This window comes from Martes martes, assembly GCF_963455335.1.
Source record: "Martes martes genome assembly, chromosome: 5".
Taxonomy (NCBI): Eukaryota; Metazoa; Chordata; class Mammalia; order Carnivora; family Mustelidae; genus Martes; species Martes martes.
This window is the reverse complement of record NC_137892.1, coordinates 17678672-17699586: the sequence shown is the minus strand read 5'-3', so window position 1 is coordinate 17699586 and position 20915 is coordinate 17678672. Positions and strand designations below refer to the sequence as shown.

At 40.8% G+C, this 20915-nt stretch overlaps 1 protein-coding gene across 1 annotated transcript in view; it reads right to left on the bottom strand.

Annotated features, from left to right (window-relative positions):
- Positions 1-15302: 15302 nt before the first annotated feature.
- The window catches only part of BTNL9 (butyrophilin like 9), a 33543-nt gene continuing 27930 nt past the window's right edge, over positions 15303-20915 (bottom strand). The window contains exons 8-9 of the mRNA XM_080803518.1: positions 20239-20265; positions 15303-19385 (exon numbers count right to left, since the gene is read on the bottom strand). Of these exons, the coding sequence (XP_080659644.1) occupies positions 18760-19385; positions 20239-20265 (653 nt within the window). The 3' untranslated portion in view covers positions 15303-18759. The remainder of the gene's footprint in view (positions 19386-20238; positions 20266-20915) is intronic.

The window sequence follows — 20915 nt, the reverse complement described above, 5'->3', positions numbered from 1 at the left end:
GCATGCCTGCCTCTCTGAGGCTTCCTGTGTTGGTCCGCCTCTTCCTCTGCAAGCTCAAGCTCTCTTGTGGCTCCTCTTCTTCCTCTGTACTCGTTGGGCCTCTCTGGCTGGTTGGGGCAAGGCTGTGAGCTGAGTAATCAAAAACCATTTGTACAAACTCCATTTTTTTGGAGTTTTGTAAAAACTCCATTTCCGTGTACCTTATGTTATTAAGCAGCATAAAGATTTTTGAACCTTCTTGCAATTGTGCTTTACATACAGGTATTAAAGTGTAAAAACATCAAAGAAATATGGCCAAAACATTTTATAGTCTACCACTTATGCCGACAGCAGCACACCGCAGAAAGTACAGAGGATACAAATATGTCACTCCCTGCAAAGAGGGAATTTTGGGTCAGACTGATTCTAAGGTGGAACAGGAGTGAGGTGTGAAAAGACTCTGGTAGGAACTGGTTTCTATAGTTTCCATCACAGGGGCTCTGGAGGGATTTGGGAAATAATCTCTTATTATTGGGAAATAATCTCTTGACCCATGTCTTCTGCAAAGATCTTCTTGGACACACTGGACCAAACATCTCCCCTTCATCACTCATTCACACTGCTCTCAAGAGACCTGCACTGACTTCCTCAGAGTCCATGGGGATGTCAGGCACTATGTGGGGGCACACACAGAATGGTGAAGAAGAGGGTGTGGTCCAGGCCTGGGGGCATCTGGCCACAGATATAAAGTGTTCCAGGCGGAGGGGACAGTATTCTTGAGCAGAGAGAGGCAGGGATAAAGCTAAGGAGAGCTGACCAGAGGGAATGGGGCCCACATTGCCTAGGACCTGGTGGGTCGTTCGTTGTAAGATGATCAGACTTTGAGCAGAAGGGAGATATGATCCACCGTAAGCTTCATAGAACCACTGTGACTGTTGTGTAAGGTCCATAGTGATGCTCATATCATAAAACAGGTGAGAAATGATGGCACTTGGACCAGGGTAGAAATAGCAGGTGGCAGAAGTTGACAGGCTTCCGATGTAATTTGAAGGTGAAGCCCACAGAATTTTCTGCCTTACTGGGGTTGAAGATATTGTTAGTTCACAAGGTTTTATGAGGAACAAAATGAGAAATTACATTTAACTTGTTTGCACTCTGAGCACTTTGTTAGCTTCTTTTATTAAAATGCACATGTGGGTGCCTGGGTGGTTTAGTTGGTTAACTGTCTGCCTTCTACTCAGGTCCATATTCCAGGATCCTGGGATGGAGTCCCATATTGGGCTCCCTGTTCTGAAAAGAGCCTGCTTCTCCCTCTGCCCACCTCCCTGCTCCTGCTCTCCTCTTTCTCTCTCTCTCCCTTTCTCTCTCATGAAAATATAGAAATAAAATCTTAAAGAACTAAAATGCACATATGCTTCAGTAATTAATCCTTTTCTTAAAAATGACATACAACTGTAGGCCATTTTATGGAAGCAAATTTTCAAGTAGTTGTCTGATTTCAGTGCATTACAGAGTGGATGTGGGTTGTTGTTGGTTTTTTTTTTCCATTCCAATTAGAATGGCAAAAACTGACAAGGCAAAAAACAACAGGTGCTGGAGAGGTTGTGGAGAAAATAGAACCCCCTTACACTGTTGGTGGGAATGCAGCCACTTTAGAGTGGATGTATTATAAACCATTGTACGTGTTGCCCAACATTCATTCCTGCACCTTCCCTGGGTCCTGTTTAGATTGGGGACGTCTCAGCCCAGCTCCATGTCGCACACTGCCCACCCTTCCGGGTTCACCCTGAGTTTCAACATCATTCTCATTTTCAAGGAGTTGGAACGCTGCAGCCCCACAGCCCCCTCCTCAGGACCCAAGTTTGTACAGCCTGAGCTTCTCCATCCTCCCTGCTATTCAGAACTGTAAGTCTTCTGGGGCACTGGGACTTACAGTGGGCACCCCTCCAGTTTAACTCCCACATCCTTAGGGATTTCAGGGCAAGAGGTAGGTAGATAGACACCACCAGGTACCTCACGGCCAAGACCAGACCTGCAGCGCACCCACCAGAGAGATGATAAATAGGAGTGAAGTGGTTGGAGCTTGGGGGTTGCCCGGAAGCTCGGGAACAACTTCTCTAATGCCACAGCCATGCATGGGTAGGAATTCTTCCAGCAGGAGATTCCCTCCTGTGTGAATGTGAAGGCCAACCCAGGGCAGGGTTAGACCCAGGAAAGGTTCATGGTACCTTCTCCATGGGGTCAGAGCTCAGCACTGTGTGTAAGGGTCTGGGGGCTTTTTTTTTTTTTTAATTTCTTTTCAGCGTAACAGTATTCATTGTTTATGCACCACACCCAGTGCTCCATGCAATACATGCCCTCCCTAATACCCACCACCTGGTTCCCCCAACCTCCCACCCCCCGCCCCTTCAAAACCCTCAGGTTGTTTTTCAGAGTCCATGGTCTCTCATGGTTCACTTTCCCTTCCAATTTCCCTCAACTCCCTTCTCCTCTCCATCTCCCCATGCCCTCCATGTTATTTGTTATGCTCCACAAATAAGTGAACCACATGATAATTGACTCTCTCTGCTTGACTTATTTCACTCAGCATAATCTCTTCCAGTCCCGTCCATGTTGCTACAAAAGTTGGGTATTCATCCTTTCTGATGGAAGCATAATACTCCATAGTGTATAATAGTGTATATGGACCACATCTTCCTTATCCATTCGTCCATTGAAGGGCATCTTGGTTCTTTCCACAGTTTGGCGACCGTGGCCATTGCTGCTATAAACATTGGGGTACAGATGGCCCTTCTTTTCACTACATCTGTATCTTTGGGGTAAATACTCAGTAGTGCAATTGCAGGGTCATAGGGAAGCTCTATTTTTAATTTCTTGAGGAATCTCCACACTGTTCTCCAAAGTGGCTGCACCAGTTTGCATTCCCACCAACAGTGTAAGAGGGTTCCCCTTTCTCCACATCCTCTCCAACACACGTTGTTTCCTGTCTTGCTAATTTTGGCCATTGTAACTGGTGTAAGGTGGTATCTCAATGTGGTTTTAATTTGAATCTCCCTGATGGCTAGTGATGATTAACATTTTTTCATGTGTCTGATAGCCATTTGTATGTCTCCATTAGAGAAGTGTCTGTTCATATCTTCTGCCCATTTTTTTGATATGATTATCTGCTTTTTGTGTGTTGAGTTTGAGGGGGCTTCAAGCTCTGCTGTCCTCCACTGGAACTGAGGCTACAGCTTTGCCAATGTGTGGTAGCCCCAGAGGAAGAGAGGTTTCTGTATTTATCTGTGGGAGATTAGGGGTGATTGGTGCAACAAGTGGTTTCCAGGTGCCAAGTACCACAGGAAACTCCCCCAATATCCCTGGTCTACCCGCTGTGGCATCTGTCTCAGCTGGGGAGAACTGATGACCAGGGCACAGGAGTGGCATGAGTTACAGTTTTCTCCTATTCCCTGTTTCCTTTCCTCCTGGTTTTTCCTCCTGGACCCCCATTCTTCTATTATCTTTGGTAGTTTTGCAGTTTGAATGTCATACCTGGGTGTTTGGGTTGGTTTTTTTTTTGTTTTTTTTTTTTGTTTTTTTGGTTTTTTTTTGGTTGGTTGGTTTTGGTCGTTTGCAATTATTCTGTGTGGTACTCTCTGATTCTCCCTGATGGCTGCTTGTTTTGGTGTCTGACACTAATTTGGGGGGAAATTCTCCCTTCATTTCTGCCACAGTTGGTTCTTCTATTCTAGTCTCTCTTCTCTTGCTAGTATTCAACTTACACACTTGTCACACCTTTGCAGTTGTCTCATGATCCTTGGATATTTTGTTCCTTTCCCCCGCCCCCCTATTTTTTTCCTCTTTATTTTTCAGTTTTCAGAGTTTCTGTTGTCATATCCTCAAGTTCAGAGGTCTGTTCTCCATCTGTGTCCAGTCTACCAATGAGACCATTGAAGGCATTCTTCCCATCTGTTAGTGTGTTTGAACTCTAGCATTCTTGTTTTTATAATTTCCATCTCTGTGTATATTATCCATCTCCTGTTGCATGTTTTCTATATTTTCTACTAGACCCTTTAGAACATTTTTTAATTCGATTAGCCAACATATAGTACATCATGAGTTTCAGGTGTAGAGTTCAGTTATTCATCAGTTGTATATAACACCCAGTGCTCATCACATCAAGTGCCCTCCTTAATGCCCATCACCCAGTTACCCCTTCAACCCACCCAGCTCCCCTCCAGCAACTCTATTTGTTTTCTGTAGTTAAGGGTCTCTCATGGTTTTTCTCCTCCTCTCATGACTTCCCATTCAGTTTTCCCTCCTTTTCCCTATGATCCTCTGAGTAGTTTCTTATATTCCACATATGAGTGAAATCATACGATAATTGTCTTTCTCTGATTGGCCTATTTAACTCAGCAGAATATCCTCCAGTTGCATCCATGTCAGTATAAATGGTAAGTATTCATCCTTTCTGCTGGCTGAGTAATATTCCATTGTGTGTGTGTATGTATATATATATCTCAGATCTTCTTTATCCATTCATCTATCAAAGAACATCTCAGCTCTTTGGATAGTTTTTCTGTTGTGAACATTGTTGCTATGAACATTGGGGTGCAGGTGCCCCTTCAGATCACTGCATTTGTATCTTTGTGGTAAATACCTAGTAGTGCAATTGCTCAGTCACAAGGTAGCTGTATTTTTAACTTCTTGTGAAAACTCCATACTGTTTTCCAGAGTTGCTGCCCCACCTTGCATTCCCACTAACAGTTCTAAACAGAACTAAAGGTTTCCCTTTCTCCACATCTTCATTTATTCTCCATTATTCTCCACATCCAACATTTATTGTTTCCTGACATGTCAATTTTAGCCATTCTGACTGGTGTGAGGTGGTATCTCATTGTTGTTTTGATTTGTATTTCCCTGATACTGAGTGATGCTAAGCATTTTTTCATGTGTCTGTTGGCCATTTGGATGTCTTCTTTGGAGAAATGTCTGTTCATGTTTTCTGCCCATTTCTTGACTGGATTATTTGTTTTTTGGGTGTTGAGTTTGAGAGGTTCTTTATAGAACTTGGATACCAGCCCCTTATCTGTAATGTCATTTGCAAATATCATCTCCCATTCTGTAGGTTGCCCTTTAGTTTTGTTTCACTATATCTTTTTCTATGCAAAAGCTTTTTATCTTGATAAAGTCTCAAGAGTGCATTTTTGCTTTTGTTTCCCTTGTTTTTGGAGATGTGTCTAGCAAGAAGTTGCTGCAGTCGAGGTCAAAGAGGTTGGTGCCTGTGTTCTCCTGTACAATTTTGATGGCTTCCTGTCTCACACTGAAGTCTTTCATCCATTTAGAGTTTATCTTGTTGTATGGTGTAAGAGAATGGTTAGTTTCATTCTTCTGCATGTGGCTGTCCAATTTTTCCCACACCATTTATTGAAGAGACTGTCTTTTTTCCATTGGATATTCTTTCCTGCCTTGTTGAAGATTAGTCAAAGAGTTGAGGTCCATTTCTGGGCTCTCTATACTGTTCCATTGATTTATGTGTCTGTTTTTGTGCCAGTACCATGCTGTCTTGGTGATTACAGCTTTGTAATATAGATTGAAGTCCAGCATTGTGATGCCACCAGCTTTGGTTTTCTTTTTCAACATTCTTCTGGTTATTTGGGGTTTTCTCCGGTTCGATACAAATTTTAAGATTATTTGTTCCACCTCTGTGAAAAATGTCAATGGTATTTTGATAAGGATTGCATTGGAAGTATAGATTGCTTTGGGTAGCATAGACATTTTAACAATATTTATTCTTCCAACCCATTAGCATAAAATGTCTTTCCATTTCCTTGTGTCTTCCTTAATTTCTTTCATAAGTGTTCTGTAGTTTCTACAATACAGATATTTTATCTCCTTGGTTAGGTTTCTTCCTAGGTATCTTATGGGTTTTGGTGCAGTTTTAAATGCAATCAATTCCTTAATTTCTCTTTCTTCACACACACTGTTAGTGTATCAAAATGCAACTGATTTCTGTGCATTGATTTTGTATCCTGCCACATCACTGAATTCCTGTGTGAGTTCTAGTAATTTGGGGGTGGAGTCTTTGGGGTTTTCCACATAAAGTATCCTTGTATTTTCAGAGTGAGAGTTGGACTTCTTCTTTGCCAATTTTAATGCCCTTTATTTATTTTTTGTTCTCTGATTGCTGAGGCTAGGATTTCTAGTACCATGTTGAACAATAATAGTGAGAGTGGGCAACCCTGTCATGTTCCTGACCTTAGGGGGAAAGCTCTCAGTTTTTCTGCATTAAGAATGATATTCACTGTCCACATCTTGATTCAAGCCTGATCTTATGACCCTGATGTCATTACCTGAGCCAAAATCAAGAATTGGATGCTTAACCAACTGAGCTACCAAGGTGCCTCATAGACTTTATTTATTTTTTTTAAGATTTTATTTATTTATTTGACAGACAGAGATCACAAGCAGGCAGAGAGGAAGGCAGAGAGAGAGGGGGAAGCAGGGTCCCCGCTGAGCAGAGAGTCCAATGCGGGGCTCGATCCCAAGACCCTGGGATCATGACCTGAGCTGAAGGCAGAGGCTTTAACCCACTGAGCCACCCAGGTGCCCCTAGACTTTATTTTTTAGAGAAACTTTAGTTTTACGGAAAATTGAGCAGAAAGTATAGAATGCTCCTATATACCACTCCTCTCCAACCCTTCTGCCACCCATCACAGTTTCCCTTATGTTTAGCATCTTGTATTTGTGTGGTATATCTGTTACAACTGACAAACCTATATTGATACATTGTTATTAACTAAAGTCCATAGTTTACATTGAGGTTCATTCTTGGTGGTGTTTATCCTATGTTTTGGTGCATATATTTCTACTCTATAAATAATAACATGTATCCACCATTACCTTATTGTACGGAATAGTGTCACTGCCATAAAAATCTTCCTGTTCATCTGTTTCTCCCTCCAAAACCCTGGCACTGTTGATCCTTTTACTGAGTTGTTATGCTTCCTCCAGAATGTCATGTAGTTGGAATCATACAGACTTTTAGACTGGTTTCTTTCACTTAGTAGTATGCATCTAAGGTTTTTCCACCTTTTATGGCTTAATAGATCATCTCTTTTATTGCTGCAAATAATTTTCCACTGTGTAATGTACCAGTCTGTTTATGTGTTCACCTTTGGAAGGACATCTTGTTGCTTCCAGTTTTTGATATTCAGATTTTTAGGTGGATGTGAGTTTTCAACTCATTTAGGTAAATGCTGGATCATAAACTAAGACTGTTCCATAGTCATAGGATTATATTTGGCTGTGTAAAAAATTGCCAAACTGTCTTTCAAGATGACTCTATCATTTTGCATTTCCAACCAGCAATGAATGAAGGGTCCTGTTGTTCCATACCCTTGTCAATATTTGTGTTCATCAGTGTTTTGGATTTTAGACATTCTAATAAGTGTGTAGTGATATTTCACTGTTTTAATTTGCGGTTCTCAAATGGAACATGGTGTATAGCATATTTTTTCTTTTTAAAAAATTTATTTTTTCTTGACAATTCTATTTTTTATTATTATGTTCAAATAGCCAACATATAGTACATTATTAGTTTTTGATGTAGTGTTCAAAGCTTCATTAGTTGTGTATAACACCCAGTGCTCATCACATCATGTCCCCTCCTTAATGCCCATCACCCACTCACATTCCCTTCTGCAACCATCGGTTTGTTTCCCAGAGTCAAGGGTCTCTCATGGTTTATCTCTCTCTCTGATTTCTTCCCATCCAGGTTTCTTTCCCTTCCCCTATGATCCTCTGTGCTATTTCTTATATTCCACATATGAGTGAAATTGTATGATAATTATCTTTCTCTGATTGATTTATTTCACTTAGCATAATACCCTCCTGTTCCACCCACATCGATGCAAATAAGTATTCATTCTTTCTGATGGCTGAGTAATATTCCATTGTTTATATGAACCACATCTTTTTTATATGCTTATTTCCCATCTGTACATCTTTGGTGAGGTGCCTGTTCAGATCTTTGCCTATTTTATTTTGAGCTTTTTTTTATTGCCAAGTCTTAAGAGTTCTTGTATACTTTGGATATGAGTCCCTATCATGTATGTGTTCTTTTTTTAATTCAAGTGTAATTAACATACAGAGTTATATTAGTTTCAGGTGTACAATACCCAGGAATTCTATACCTTACTCAGTACTCATCACAGTAATACTCTTAATCCCTTTCACCTATCTCACCACCCCCACCACCCCCGCCACACACATACAACTCCTTTCTGGAAACCAATGGTTTATTCTCTATATTTAAGAGTCTGTTTTGTAAATTTTTAAATTTAAATTCAATTTAATTTACATACTGTATTACTAGTGTCAGGGATAAAATTCAGTGATTCATCAATTATATACAACAACCAGTGCTCATTACTTCAAGTGCCTTACTTATTGCCCATCACCCAGTTACCCATCCCCCCCCACCTAACCCCTAGCAATCCTTGATTTGTTTCCTATAGTTAAACAGTTAAGAGTGAGGTTTTTTGTTTGTTTTTGTTTTTTTTCTTAAATTCCACATATGAATGAAAACATATGATATTTCATTCACTGACTTACTGTGCTTCACATTATATCCTCTTTATCTATCAGTGATGTTGCAAATGGCAAGATTTAATTCTTTTTTATGGCTGAGTAATATTTTATATAAACATATAAATAGCCATATGTATCTTCCATATCTTGGCTATGGTAAATAATTCTGCAATAAACACAGGGGTGCAAATATCTTATTTGACTAGTGTTTTTGTTTCCTTTGGGATAATACCAAGTAGTGGAATTATTGGATCATAGGGTAATTTTGATCTGTTTATCACAGTGGCTATACAAGGTTGCATTCCCACCAACTGTGCACAAGGGTTCCTTTTTCTTCACATCCTCACCAACCCTTGTTATTTCTTGTCTTTTTCATTCTGGCCATTCTGACAGGTGTAAGTTGATACCTGATTGTGGTTTTAATTTGCATTTCCTTAATTATTAGTGATACTGAGCACGTTTTCATGTGTCTTGGCCGTCTGTATATCTTCTTTGGAAAAATGTCGCTTGCCATTTTTTTCAAATTTTTATTTAAATTCTAGTTAGTTAACATACAGTGTAACATTAGTTTCAGGTGTAAGATTTAGTGATTCATCAGTTACATACAATACCAAGGGTGCATCACAAGTGCCCTCCTTGATACCCATCACCCAGTTACCCCATCCCCCACCCACTTCATCTGTAGCAACCCTCAGTTTATTCTCTATAGTTAAGGGTCTCATGGTGGGGCACTTGAGTGGCGTAGTCAGTTAAGCATGTAATTCTTGGTTTTGGCTCAGGTTGTGATCTCAGCATCCTGAAAACAAGCCCTGTGTAAGGTTCCATGCTCATCATGGTTTCTCTCTCCCTCACCCTCTGCTCCTCCCCTATCCCCACATGTACTCTCTCTCTCCTCCTCCTCTCTCTCTAAAATAAATAATAAATCTTTTTTTAAAAGTCTCTTGTGGTTTGTCTCTATTTTTATCTTATTTTTCCTTCCTTTCCCCATGTTCATCTGTTTTTCTTAAATTCTGTGTATGAGTGAAATGATATAGTATATTTCTTTCTCTGACTGACATTTCATTTAGCATAATACACTCATTTCATCTATGTCATTGCAAATGGCAATATTTCATTCTTTTTGATGGCTGAGTAATATTCCATTGTACATCTGAGTAATGTTCCATACAATGTCTTCTTTATCCATTCATCCATTGATGGACATCTGGGCTCTGCTGCTATAAACATTGGGGTGCATGTGTGGATGGATTTTTTTTTTAATCCATTCATCAATCCTATATGTTTTTGATTGGAGAATTTAGTTCATTTGCATTGAAAGTAATAATTTACACATAGGTACTTATTGCCGTTTGTTAATTGCTTTCTGGTTGTTTTTAATTATTCTCTGTTCCTTTCTTCTTACACTTTCTTTGTGGTTTGGTGATTTTCTTTAGTGTCATGCTTAGATTCCTTTATTATCTTTTGTGTACTACTATAGGTGTTTGCTTTATGGAGACCATGAGGCTAACATATACTAGTGTGTGTATACATCCATAGTCTCTTTTAAGTTGATAGCAAATTAAGTTTAGATGCATTCTAAAACAATATTTTTACTCCCCCCATTTTTATGTTTTTGGTATCACTTGCACATCTGTTTTTGTATCACTTAACTGATGATTAATGCAGTTGTAGCTATTTTAACTACTTCTGATTTTTAACCTCTATACTAACTTTATAAGTCCATTACCTTTACTATATATTTCCTCTACCTATGAGATTTACAATTTCATATGTTTTCTTATTACTAATTGATGTCCTTTATTTCCAGCTTAAATAAATCCTTTTAACCATTCTTGTGAGGCTAGTTTAGTGGTGATAAAGTCCTATCAGTTTTGCTTGTCTGAAAAACTCCATCTCTCCTTTAATTCTGAATGATAGTCTTGCCTGGTAGAGTACTCTTGTTTGAAGTTTTTTCTTCTGACCACTTGAATATACCATGCCACTGTCTTCTGGCCTGCAAAGTTTCTGCTGAAAAACATGCTTATAATCTTGTGAGGGTTCTTTTGTACATAACAAGTTGTTTTTCTGTTGCTGCTTTTAAGATTTTCTCTTTCTCTGTAAATTTTGATATTTTAAATATAATGTGTCTTGCTGTGGATCTTTTTGAGCTCATCTTATTTGAACTCACTAAGATTCTTGGACCTGCATGTCAGTTTTCCTCCCCATGTGAGGGGTGTTTTTAGCCATTATTTCTTCAGATTATTTTTCTGCCCCTTTATCCCTCTTTTCTTCTTTTGGAATCCCTATAATGTGAATGTTATCCCACTTGATGTTGTCTCATAGGTCCACTAAGTTATATTCACTTTTATAATTGTTTTTTTTTCCTTTGCTGCTCTGTTTGGTTGAGTTCTACTGCCCTTTTATATCTTCCCTGTCTTCTAGACCACTAGTCATTTCTTCTGCTTATCTAGTCTGTTGTGAAAACACTCTCATGTATTTTTAAGTTTAGTTATTGTATTCTTTAGTTTCGTATTTCTTATATATTCTATATCTTTAAATTCTCACTGTGTTCGTCCATTCTTCTCTGAAGTTTGTTGAACATCTTTATTACTATTACTTTTCATTCTTTGTCAGATAAATTACTTACCTTCGTTTCCTGAAGTTCTTTCTGACATTTTACCTTGTTCCATCATTTGGAACATATTCCTCTCTTCCTTCATTTTACTTGACTCTCTGTGTTTGTTTCCATGTATTAAGGGAAACAGCTGGTCTTGATGGAGTGGGCTTGTGTACAAGATAAACTTTATCATTCAGCCCTGCTCTGGCTCTTGGTTGTCTGTCAAACCTTTGTGATTATCTAAAATTTAGTGTGATAGTTCATGCTGATCTGGCTAGGACTTATACTGTGTTTGCTATACTTGTAATTTTCTGAGACTTCAATTTCCTCTGGTGTCAATGATTTTGTCTCCCCTGGAAAGTCTTAAATAGAGTCTGACCTTTACAGTTTTTTCAACTATAAGCCCGTTATTGTGCAGAGGTCTTGCTGCTGTGATGATAAGATATTAGAAAAGGGTGGTATTCTATAGTCCTATGATTAGTTCTTAGTCTTTTGTAGGCTTGTACCCTTGAAATATGACCTTCTCAAATACTTCTCAGCTCCCCCACCTTAGGTGTGACAGGAAGGTTAGAGGGGGCTGGAGTTGGCTAGTTGCTCTTCCCTAGGTAAAATAAAGGAGTTTCCCATAAGTGCTGGCTTTTGTTATAGAGAAATGGGGTAAGGACAGAATGCTCTGGCTTATGGTTGCTCTCTCTCCATTTTTTAGGGCAAAAGTTTGCCCTGTGACCTAAATTCTCTGATGGATCTAAGAACAATTATTGTTTTTCAGTTTATTCAACTGGTTTCTTGTTGTAAGGATGGAATGATGCTTCAAAGGTCTTTATATTGCAGAGCAGAAACCTGAAGTCTAGGCTATATTGTGCCTGAGGTTCCCTCCAATGGTTGCCAGCAAAGGAACTTAATTCACCTTAAATGACCCATGTCCTTGCACTGATCTTGCTTAAATGCTATCATCCCTTTTCTTTCTTCTTTGGCCTATCCAGAGGAATTTGTCCATTAATAAGTTGACAGTTAAAAAAATGTGATCAGTATGGTCAGTACCTGGCCCTACAATGAGGTTATGGGATTAGTAGAAGGCAGCTGACAGGTGGGCCTCAATTTGTGTGGGGTGGACCCTTCCAGAACAAGCTTCAGGCCAAAAAAAGATTCTGGCCAGTGCCCCCATGCTAACCCACCCACTCACTTTTTTGTTTCTCATGCTTAGGGCTCACCTGAGTCTCTTGTTGACCAACTCTTCAAGGTCACCTTCCAGGAGAGGCTTGGAGAGCATCCCAGTGAGGCAAGCAGCAGTGACAGATACACAAAGCCCAGCAGTGACATGGTTTTGGACCTTGGTCTACAAAGTCATCTCCAAATTATTGCTAGAAAAGAGGAATACAATGAGAGTTCCTTAGCCTGATGACAACTGTGTCCGTCAGTACACAGGGATCTGCTGGTTGGAGGAAGAGCCTTCCAATTCTCATCAGTGTGTGTGTGGGGGGTGGGGGGGGTCTGAGCCTTGGCCCCTGGGGGAACAAGTTCCAGGGCAGAACTTTAGAAACAGGCACAGTAACCAGCCACAATGTTGCCTGGAGCCAAGATGGAGGAGTCAGTAGAAGAAGGAAGCAAGTGGAATGATGGGAGTGGAATGAAGGCCAGACCCAGTGTTGTGGATGCCAAACCAAGGATGCCCATGCTGGAGTAAGGCTGGAGGAATACCCAACGTTAGCAAGTCTCCAATAATCCCTTTAAATAATTTTTTAGAAAAACATTTTTTAACCTCTGAAATTCAGATGACTCTACTTGGAATACTTTCTGTATCAGTCAGTTTTAGATGTTAGAAACTAGCCTCTCTGAAAGGAGGTTTAATTCTGTAAAATTTATCTTTTACTACAGTTTTGATGTAAAAAGCATTTTAAAAAACAAATTTGGGGGGCACCTGGATGGCTCAGTGGGCTAAGCCTCTGCCTTCAGCTCTGGTCATGATCTCAGGGTCCTGGGATTGAGCCCCACATCAGGCTCTCTGCTCAGAAGGGAGCCTGCTTCTCCCTCTCTCTCTGCTTGCCTCTCTGTCTACTTGTGATCTCTCCATCAAATAAATAAAATCTTAAAAAAATTTTTTTTGACTCATGTGTGAATGTATAGTCATAAGCTGAGGCTTTCTACTTCTGATGTGGCTTCAGTCCTTAAGAGGAAAAGCAAGCATTCCTGTCCTTTGAAACAACACCTACTGGATCTCATGTGTGCATGAAGGAGTCTGCTTTTATACTTGTCTTTTTTGTGTTTAATATCTATTTTGAATTTGCAAAATTATGCTTTGATTCTTCATAATTTCTTATAGAATTTCTTATAGAATTGATTTGCATTGATCATAAACAGTAAACTAAAAAGTGTGAAATAAGTAGGTGGGTAAAAGAAGAGCTCATTTGTTTTGGGCAGCAGAGGATGGGAAAGACATTGGGTGAGGTCACGGGGTCACCAAGGCCTTGGGAGTGGAATGGTTGAGAGTCCCTGTCCTCCATGGACAGGAGGGTGGGGGGACTTGCCACTCTCCTAAGTCAACCCAAAAAGAACTATATATAGTTTAGAGGGATGCCACCCAAAATGTTTGACATCTTATTTGATATGACTGTTGATCTTCCCAGAGAAAGAGAAACCAAAGGGTGTGGTTCTTGGAGACAGGCTGCCTAAGTTCCACTTAACACAGCACACACACAAGGTGTGAGTTTCCTCTGTTAAAAGAAATTCTGGAAAGCTATCTAAATTGAGGTACTTTGCTGCACCATCCTTCCCAAGCATGTAGTCTGCCAAGTGAGGGAACCCAACATCACAGAAGCACTGGAGTGTTTTCGCATGGACAAATGGAACAGAGGTTAGGGGATTAGCTCAAGCTGGGGGAACTGAGGAATGAGGAGGACCCAGGGGAGGTTGTGGCTGCACTGTTTCCTTCATCTCTCCTTGCCTCGGTATTGAGAGAACAGCAAAAGTCTATCAGAGGGAGAAAGTAGGGGTGTCTAGGGAAAGAACAGCCCCCTCCCTAGATCAGGCACACAGCCTGCCAGATGCCAGAACTGGATAGGAGACCAGAGTTTGAAAACTAGAGAGATCATTTAATAATTAAAGTTATATGAACGTTTTGAACTGTGTTACTGAAGAACAAGAAAGAAGGGCTCTAGGGAGGCAGTTGAAGGCAGGGATTTAAAAACTATGAAAGAGAAACATGTCACGTCACTACCTTGTAGTGTTAAGATTATTCAATCAGATGGTTTTGATTTTCAATTATATATTTTTAAGGTATCTTCTTGTTTGTTTTCCATTGGCATGAGACAGAAGGAAAAAAACACTGGCTTACTTTTTTAGTTACGAAAGCAATAACACACACTCCCTGTAAAAATTTATGGTGCCACTGTACCCATGGTATAAATAGACTATATTTTGTCTGTTCTTCTAATAGCAAGTATGTGGTACTACATACATACATTGCAGCTTTTACTGCTGCAATGAATATCCTCTTATATTTTCAGGTGCTGGTGTGAATATTTCTGTAGATTAGATTCCCGGATTTGAAACTGTGGGGTTAGAGGATGCTCACCTTTAGAAATTAGCAAAATTGACCCCAAAATGTGTCCATTTATAGTCCCATCAAAGACATATGGAAGAACTCAATCCACGGGAATGTAAGATTCCCATGGGGCCAAGGATAACTTGACTCCAGCACTGCCTGCCCCTGTGAGTTAGCCAGACCTGGTCTGCCTCAAGCAAGAGCAGCCTCACTTCACGGTTTTATTTTGTACAATGGATTGGGATCCACACATAATTGCGGTGTTCACCATCTCCCAGTTTTGAGGAATAGCTCCATGGAAAATGTAAACAGTGGGGAGAACTGAACCTACCATGTCCTATTTTTTAGAAATTTTCAAGAGAGTCATGGGGTTTTACCAGAAGGAGGCTTGGGTTTCTACTCCGAATGTTCTGGCCTCTTGGGTGGCCTCCAGCATGGCCTCTATGATTCACAAAACATCTAGCTGAATGTCTAGGAACCCTGGACTTCCCCATTATTTAAAATGCACTGGTAGAGGATCAGTTATTTAAAAATACTTTAACTTGCCTTTTGTATCAGCTGTATGTCTCTCTTATTTAATGTATAAAAACAATAAAAGGAACAGATAATCACTGTATACAGTCAAGGAACATATTTTTTAATGTTATCATATAATATTTGTGAGTAGGACCCCAAAATATTAGCACACAAATGATTATAGAAAACTAGCTTTTTCTGAATATCATACATGGTATGTTAACAAGGCTATAATTTTAAAAAAGTTTTTACTTTAATTCTGCTTGTTAATTAATGTTATATATAGTTTCAGGTGTACAATACAGTGATTGAACAATTCATACATCACCAGGTACTCATCACAAGTGCTCTCCTTAGTCCCCATCACCTTTTTGCCCATCCCATCAACCCTCTCCCCTCTGGTAACCACCAATTTGTTCTCTATAATTAAGGTGCCTCTCTTGGTTTGTCTCTCTTTATTCCCCCTTTGCTCATTTGTTTCTTAAATTCCACATACAAGTGAAATCATACGATATTTATCTTTCTCTGACTGACATATTTCACTTAGCATTTTTTGAAGTCTTTATTGTGTTTTTTTTTTATTTTAAAGTTTTTATTTAAAGTCTAGTTAGTTAACATAGAGGGTAATATGAGTTTTATGTGTACAATATAGTGATTCAATACTTCCATACAACAGTGGTCGGTGCTCATCACAGCAAGTGACCTTCTTAATCCCCATCACCTGTTTAACTCATGCCCCCATCACTCCCCTCTGGTAACCACCAGTTTATCCTCTAGAATTAAGAGTGTTTTTTAGTTTGTCTTTTTTTCTCTTTGCTCACTTGTTTCATTTCTTAAATTCCTCATATGAGTGAAATCATATGATGTTTGTCTTTCTCTGACTTATTTCCCTTAGCATTATACTCTCTAGCTCCATCCATGTCATTGCAAATGGCAAGAGTTCATCTTTTATGGCTAATATTCCATTTTACATATATACCACTTCTTCTTTATCCATTCATCAACTGATGGACATGTGGGCTGCTTCCATATCTTGGCTATTGTAAATAATGCTGCTATAAACATGGCGGTACATGTATCCCTTCGACTTAGTGTTCTTGTATTCTTCAGTTCAGTACTCAGTAATATGATTGCTGGGTCGTAGGGTAGCTCTATTTTTAAGTTTTTAAGGAACCTCCATACTGTTTTCCAGAGTGGTGTACCAGTTTGCATTCCCACCAACAGTGTAAGAGGTTTCCCCTTTCTCTGCATCCTTGCCAACACCTGTTCTTTCCTGTGTTGTTCATTTCAGCCATTCTGACTGTTGTGAAGTAATATCTCCCTGTAGTTTTGATTTGCATTTCACAGATGATGACCCATGTGGAGCATTTTTTCATGTGCTGTTAGCCATCTGTACGTCTCATTTGGAAAAATGTCTCTTCGTGTCTTCTAACCATTTTTTAACTGGATTATTTGTTTTTTGGGATGTTGAGTTTTATAAGTTCTTTATAGAGTTCGGATACTAACCTTTTCTCAGATATGTCACGTGCAAATACCTTCTCCCATTCAGTAAATTGCCTTTTAGTTTTGTTGATTATTTCCTTCTGATAAGAAGCTTCTTATCAGGATGAAGTCCCAGTAGTTTATTTTTGCTTTTGTTTCCCTTGCCTCCAGAAACATGTCTACTAAGAAGTTGCTGTGGTCAATGTCAAAGAAGGTACTGCGTGTGTTCTTCTCTAGGATTTTGATGGCTTCCCGTCTCAAATTTAGGTTTTTCATCCATTTTGAGTTCATTTTCGTGTGTGGTTTAAGAAAATAGTCCAGTTTCCCAACACCATGTGTTAAAGAGACTCTCTTTCCTGATATTCTTTCCTGCTTTGTGGAAGATTAATTGACCAGATAGGTGTGGGTCAGCAATTGGTGACTGAACTTAATCTCCAGTCTCTCTTCACTCTCTGAGTTCAAGGGTAGATGGACAGGGGCTAAACTTCAACCTTTTAATCACATACTTGGTTCCCCAGAAAACCAGCTCCCCCTTAGGGGGCTTTCTAGAAGTCATTTCATTAACATAAATGAGGTGTGGTTGAAAGGGGCTTGTTATGAATATAAAAGACATCCTGATAGCTCTTATCACTTAGGAAATTTTAAGAGTTTTTGGAGTTCTGTGCCAGAATCTAGGTGAACGACCATATACTTTGCATTAATCATAATATCACACCTATCCTGTATTTTTCCTGACAGCCCTGGAGTCAACCACTTCTCGAAGGAGGCTGGGTTCCTTTTAGTGAAAAATAGCAATAAAAACTCAGTTCTGGGGGTGCCTGGGTGGCTCAGTGGGTTAAAGCTTCTGCCTTCCTCTCAGGTCATGATCTCAGGGTCCTGGTACCGAGCCCCACATCGGGCTCTCTGCTCAGCAGGGAGCCTGCTTCCCCCTCTCTCTCTCTCTGCCTGCTTCTCTGCCTACTTGTGATCTTTGTCTGTCAAATAAATAAAATCTTAAAAAAAAAAAAAACAACTCAGTTCTGGATGCTAATTGTGCTCATTGGTACTGGAGTGTTACTGTTCTTAAGCTGTCAAAACTGACAGAGCCAGGAACCTTATGTGTGCACACATAAATCTATCTACCTATTTTTCATGTGTGTGCGTGTGCTCCATCTACCCGTACATTGTAAAAACCATGAGTTCACAGAGTTACTCTTTCTTCTTTCCTCTTTCTGTAGTTCTGTATTTCATTTCTGACTGAAAAACCTCTTGGCAGACATAGGGAATTTTCTTATTTGCCCAATCCCTTGTTAATCAGTTCTTGTCATTATTCATCCTTGTCGTGATTCCTTTTAAAGTTCACCTGGTTCCTGTGGCCCCATCAGTTTCTGAGCACCTCTGAACACAACATGTTCCAACCCTGGAACTTCTCTGCTCCAACCCTGAAATCAGCCATTTCTCCAAGTTCATCTCAGAGGGAAATGACATTTAAAACTGGGATCTAAGCCCTAAGTGAACTCACTACTTATGAGGTGTCATTGCTTCCAGACATTATGGAGCTAGAATACATATAAATGTTGCATGGAGCACTGGGTGTGGTGCATAAACAATGAATCTTGGAACACTGAAAAAATAAAATTAAATTTAAAAAAAGAAAAAAAAACAGATTAAAAAAAAAGTATTTAAAAAACGCAGGTTAACTGATACCTCTTATCCAATCCAGTAAGGTTTCCCACCATCTCTCCCCTATTCTAGTTAGTTTCTGGTCTCCCACAGTACACACTGTGGCTCCCAACAACATGAACTTATTGTTCCTCCTTTGCTTACTCCAACCATACACACAAATGACCTTTGGAATTCCCTCTATTCATTAAAGAAAATCATATAATATATATGCATACACCTATAGGCAAAGTTTTCTCTTTTTGTTTGCCTCTGCTGTGCAGTCTTTAGCCTTTGCTGACATTTTGGTGATGTTTCCTCCACTCTAGAGGAAGTGGGAGAGCAAATCCCAGCCAGGGATCCGGGAAGCTGCCAAAGACCCAGGGATCCGGGAAGCTGCCGAAGAACCTGCCCGAGCAGGCAAGAGAGTGCCTCACCACAGGCCCAGGGTGGGATCCGAGGGCTCATAGGGCTGTAACCAGGTATCAAGCTCATCCTCTTCAAGGATGCGTGTCCTTCTGACAGGCAATGGACAGATGGTGAGGGGATCTGGGTGTTCACCACCGTCGTGAGCTCTGGGTCTGAAATACGCACAGAGCGTCCCTGAGAAGGTGTCTGTGAAGGTGAAGATGTGGGAGCCGTCTGACACGTTGAAGAAGGATAGTTTTCCTGCCTCCCAATCCAGGAAGATGCCCACACGCCGCGGCGGGACACGCAGGGTGAGCGCAATGCGATGTGGGTCCAGGATGAAGTACTCGCAGCGGTTCCACAGCCCCATCACCCAGTAGCCATTGGCTGGGCTTAGATGCACCGGGCCCGTGCGCGGCACGGAGGCCAGACACACACCCAGGAACCAGCGGCTGCGCCTGCCCACGTGCACTTCCCAGTAGTGGCGGCCAGCAGAGAAGCGCTGACAGCTCAGCACACACGTCTGCTCAGAGAACCGCTGGGGGTCCCCTACCACGGGGCCGGGCTCTGCTCTGCTGGAGGACACGCTCTTGCCATCCTCAGAGACTTCCAGGCTGTGGTGCGCGGAGGCCGGATCAAGGGTTACGTTCACTGTGCGGGAGCCCAGAATTAGTGCCTCCGAAGGGTGGTTCTGTGCCCTGCCTGCCCCTTTCCGACAGGTAAACCTCTAGCGCTCCTGGTGGTCACTCCCACCCCTGAAACCACCCCTGTGTACCAAAGCAGCTGGCAAGGTACTTCTGAGCACTTCAAAGCCATTGGAAGAATCCTATTTCTTTCCTGAACTGGAAGTTTTCTAACTGCCATACTAGGTGCCATGGATAGAAAATAAGGTAGATTTGTGGGGATGGAGGCCGGCTCCTTTCCCCCCAGTTCCTGGCCAAGGGGAAGGGGCTCCAGGCTTCAATTCCTCACTGATGGCACCACCCTGTGTGACCTTGAGATCATCATGTGAGCTCTGAGCCTCAGTTTTATAGCAATGTTAGGATTTTAAAACTGAAAAGGACTTCTGAGATCATCCAGTCCAGTGCCCTGCTCTCCAATACCCCACTCCTCAAAGCACACCCACTTGATAGATGGGAACCCCAAGGATCTCTTCTGTCAAGTGAGAGGTTCCTACAAACTAGCCCTAACAGTCTTCCTACCAGATGGAAACAAACCTAGTAAAACCCAGAAACTAATGTGCTTTTAGGAGGAGGTGTGTGCACACAAAAAAGTGCATGTGTGAGCATAATCAGATGTGTGCCTGCAAGCATGTATGTGTATACATGTAGGCATACATGTTGTGTTGTGTATGTGCAAAAGTAGGCTTATGTGTTTGTGTGTGTAGTCTCCATACTTGACTCCTGGACAGATCCTTCCTCCAATCTCAGATCTTTCCACCTCCCTTCTGTTTAAGATCCAACAAACCCCAGTCACAAGGTCACAGTTTCTTGACTTCAGTTACCTGCATATTGCTGGGCTGCTCTCCACTCTGAAACCAAACAGAAAGAAAAAAAAGAGACTCAAAGATCTGGGTCAGTAACTCTGCAACCTTGAGCGAGGTTCAAAATGCATGAAGGATGCTACAAACCCAATGATCTCATTCCCCCCATGACAGCTAGTTGGAGTCCGGAATGGTCTGGGCTCACAATGGCATTTCTCTGGGAATTTAGGATTAGGTAAGGGCTAGTGTCAGTGCTGGGTTATACCAAATCTGCATGCAATCAAACCTTGTACTGAAAAAGGCAGGAGAACAAAGCATGTGGGCAAAGAGAACCAAGGCAGGTTATTGGGATGCCTTTAAGGTTGCACAAGAAGTTTTAATCTCTGACCAGCAGGTTCAGTCTGAGGAAGCCTGGCTGAGCACGGCTCCTGTCCTAAAATGTCCTTTAGGTATCCCGTTTTGCCTCCTTTCTTAATATGAACCATTCTGGATGGATTTCTGTTTTATTTTATCTTATTCCACTTTATAACAAAGAGATCAACAAGTCACAAAATAACAAAAGTAAAAGAAGTTTTCAGAGCTCCGTAAATTTATAGCAGAGCCCTTAAACCCTGGGTCTACATCAAAATAACTAGTAGAACTTTTAAAAACATATAGCTCTTGCGTAGAATAACTCAATTCTATAAAGATGTTAATTC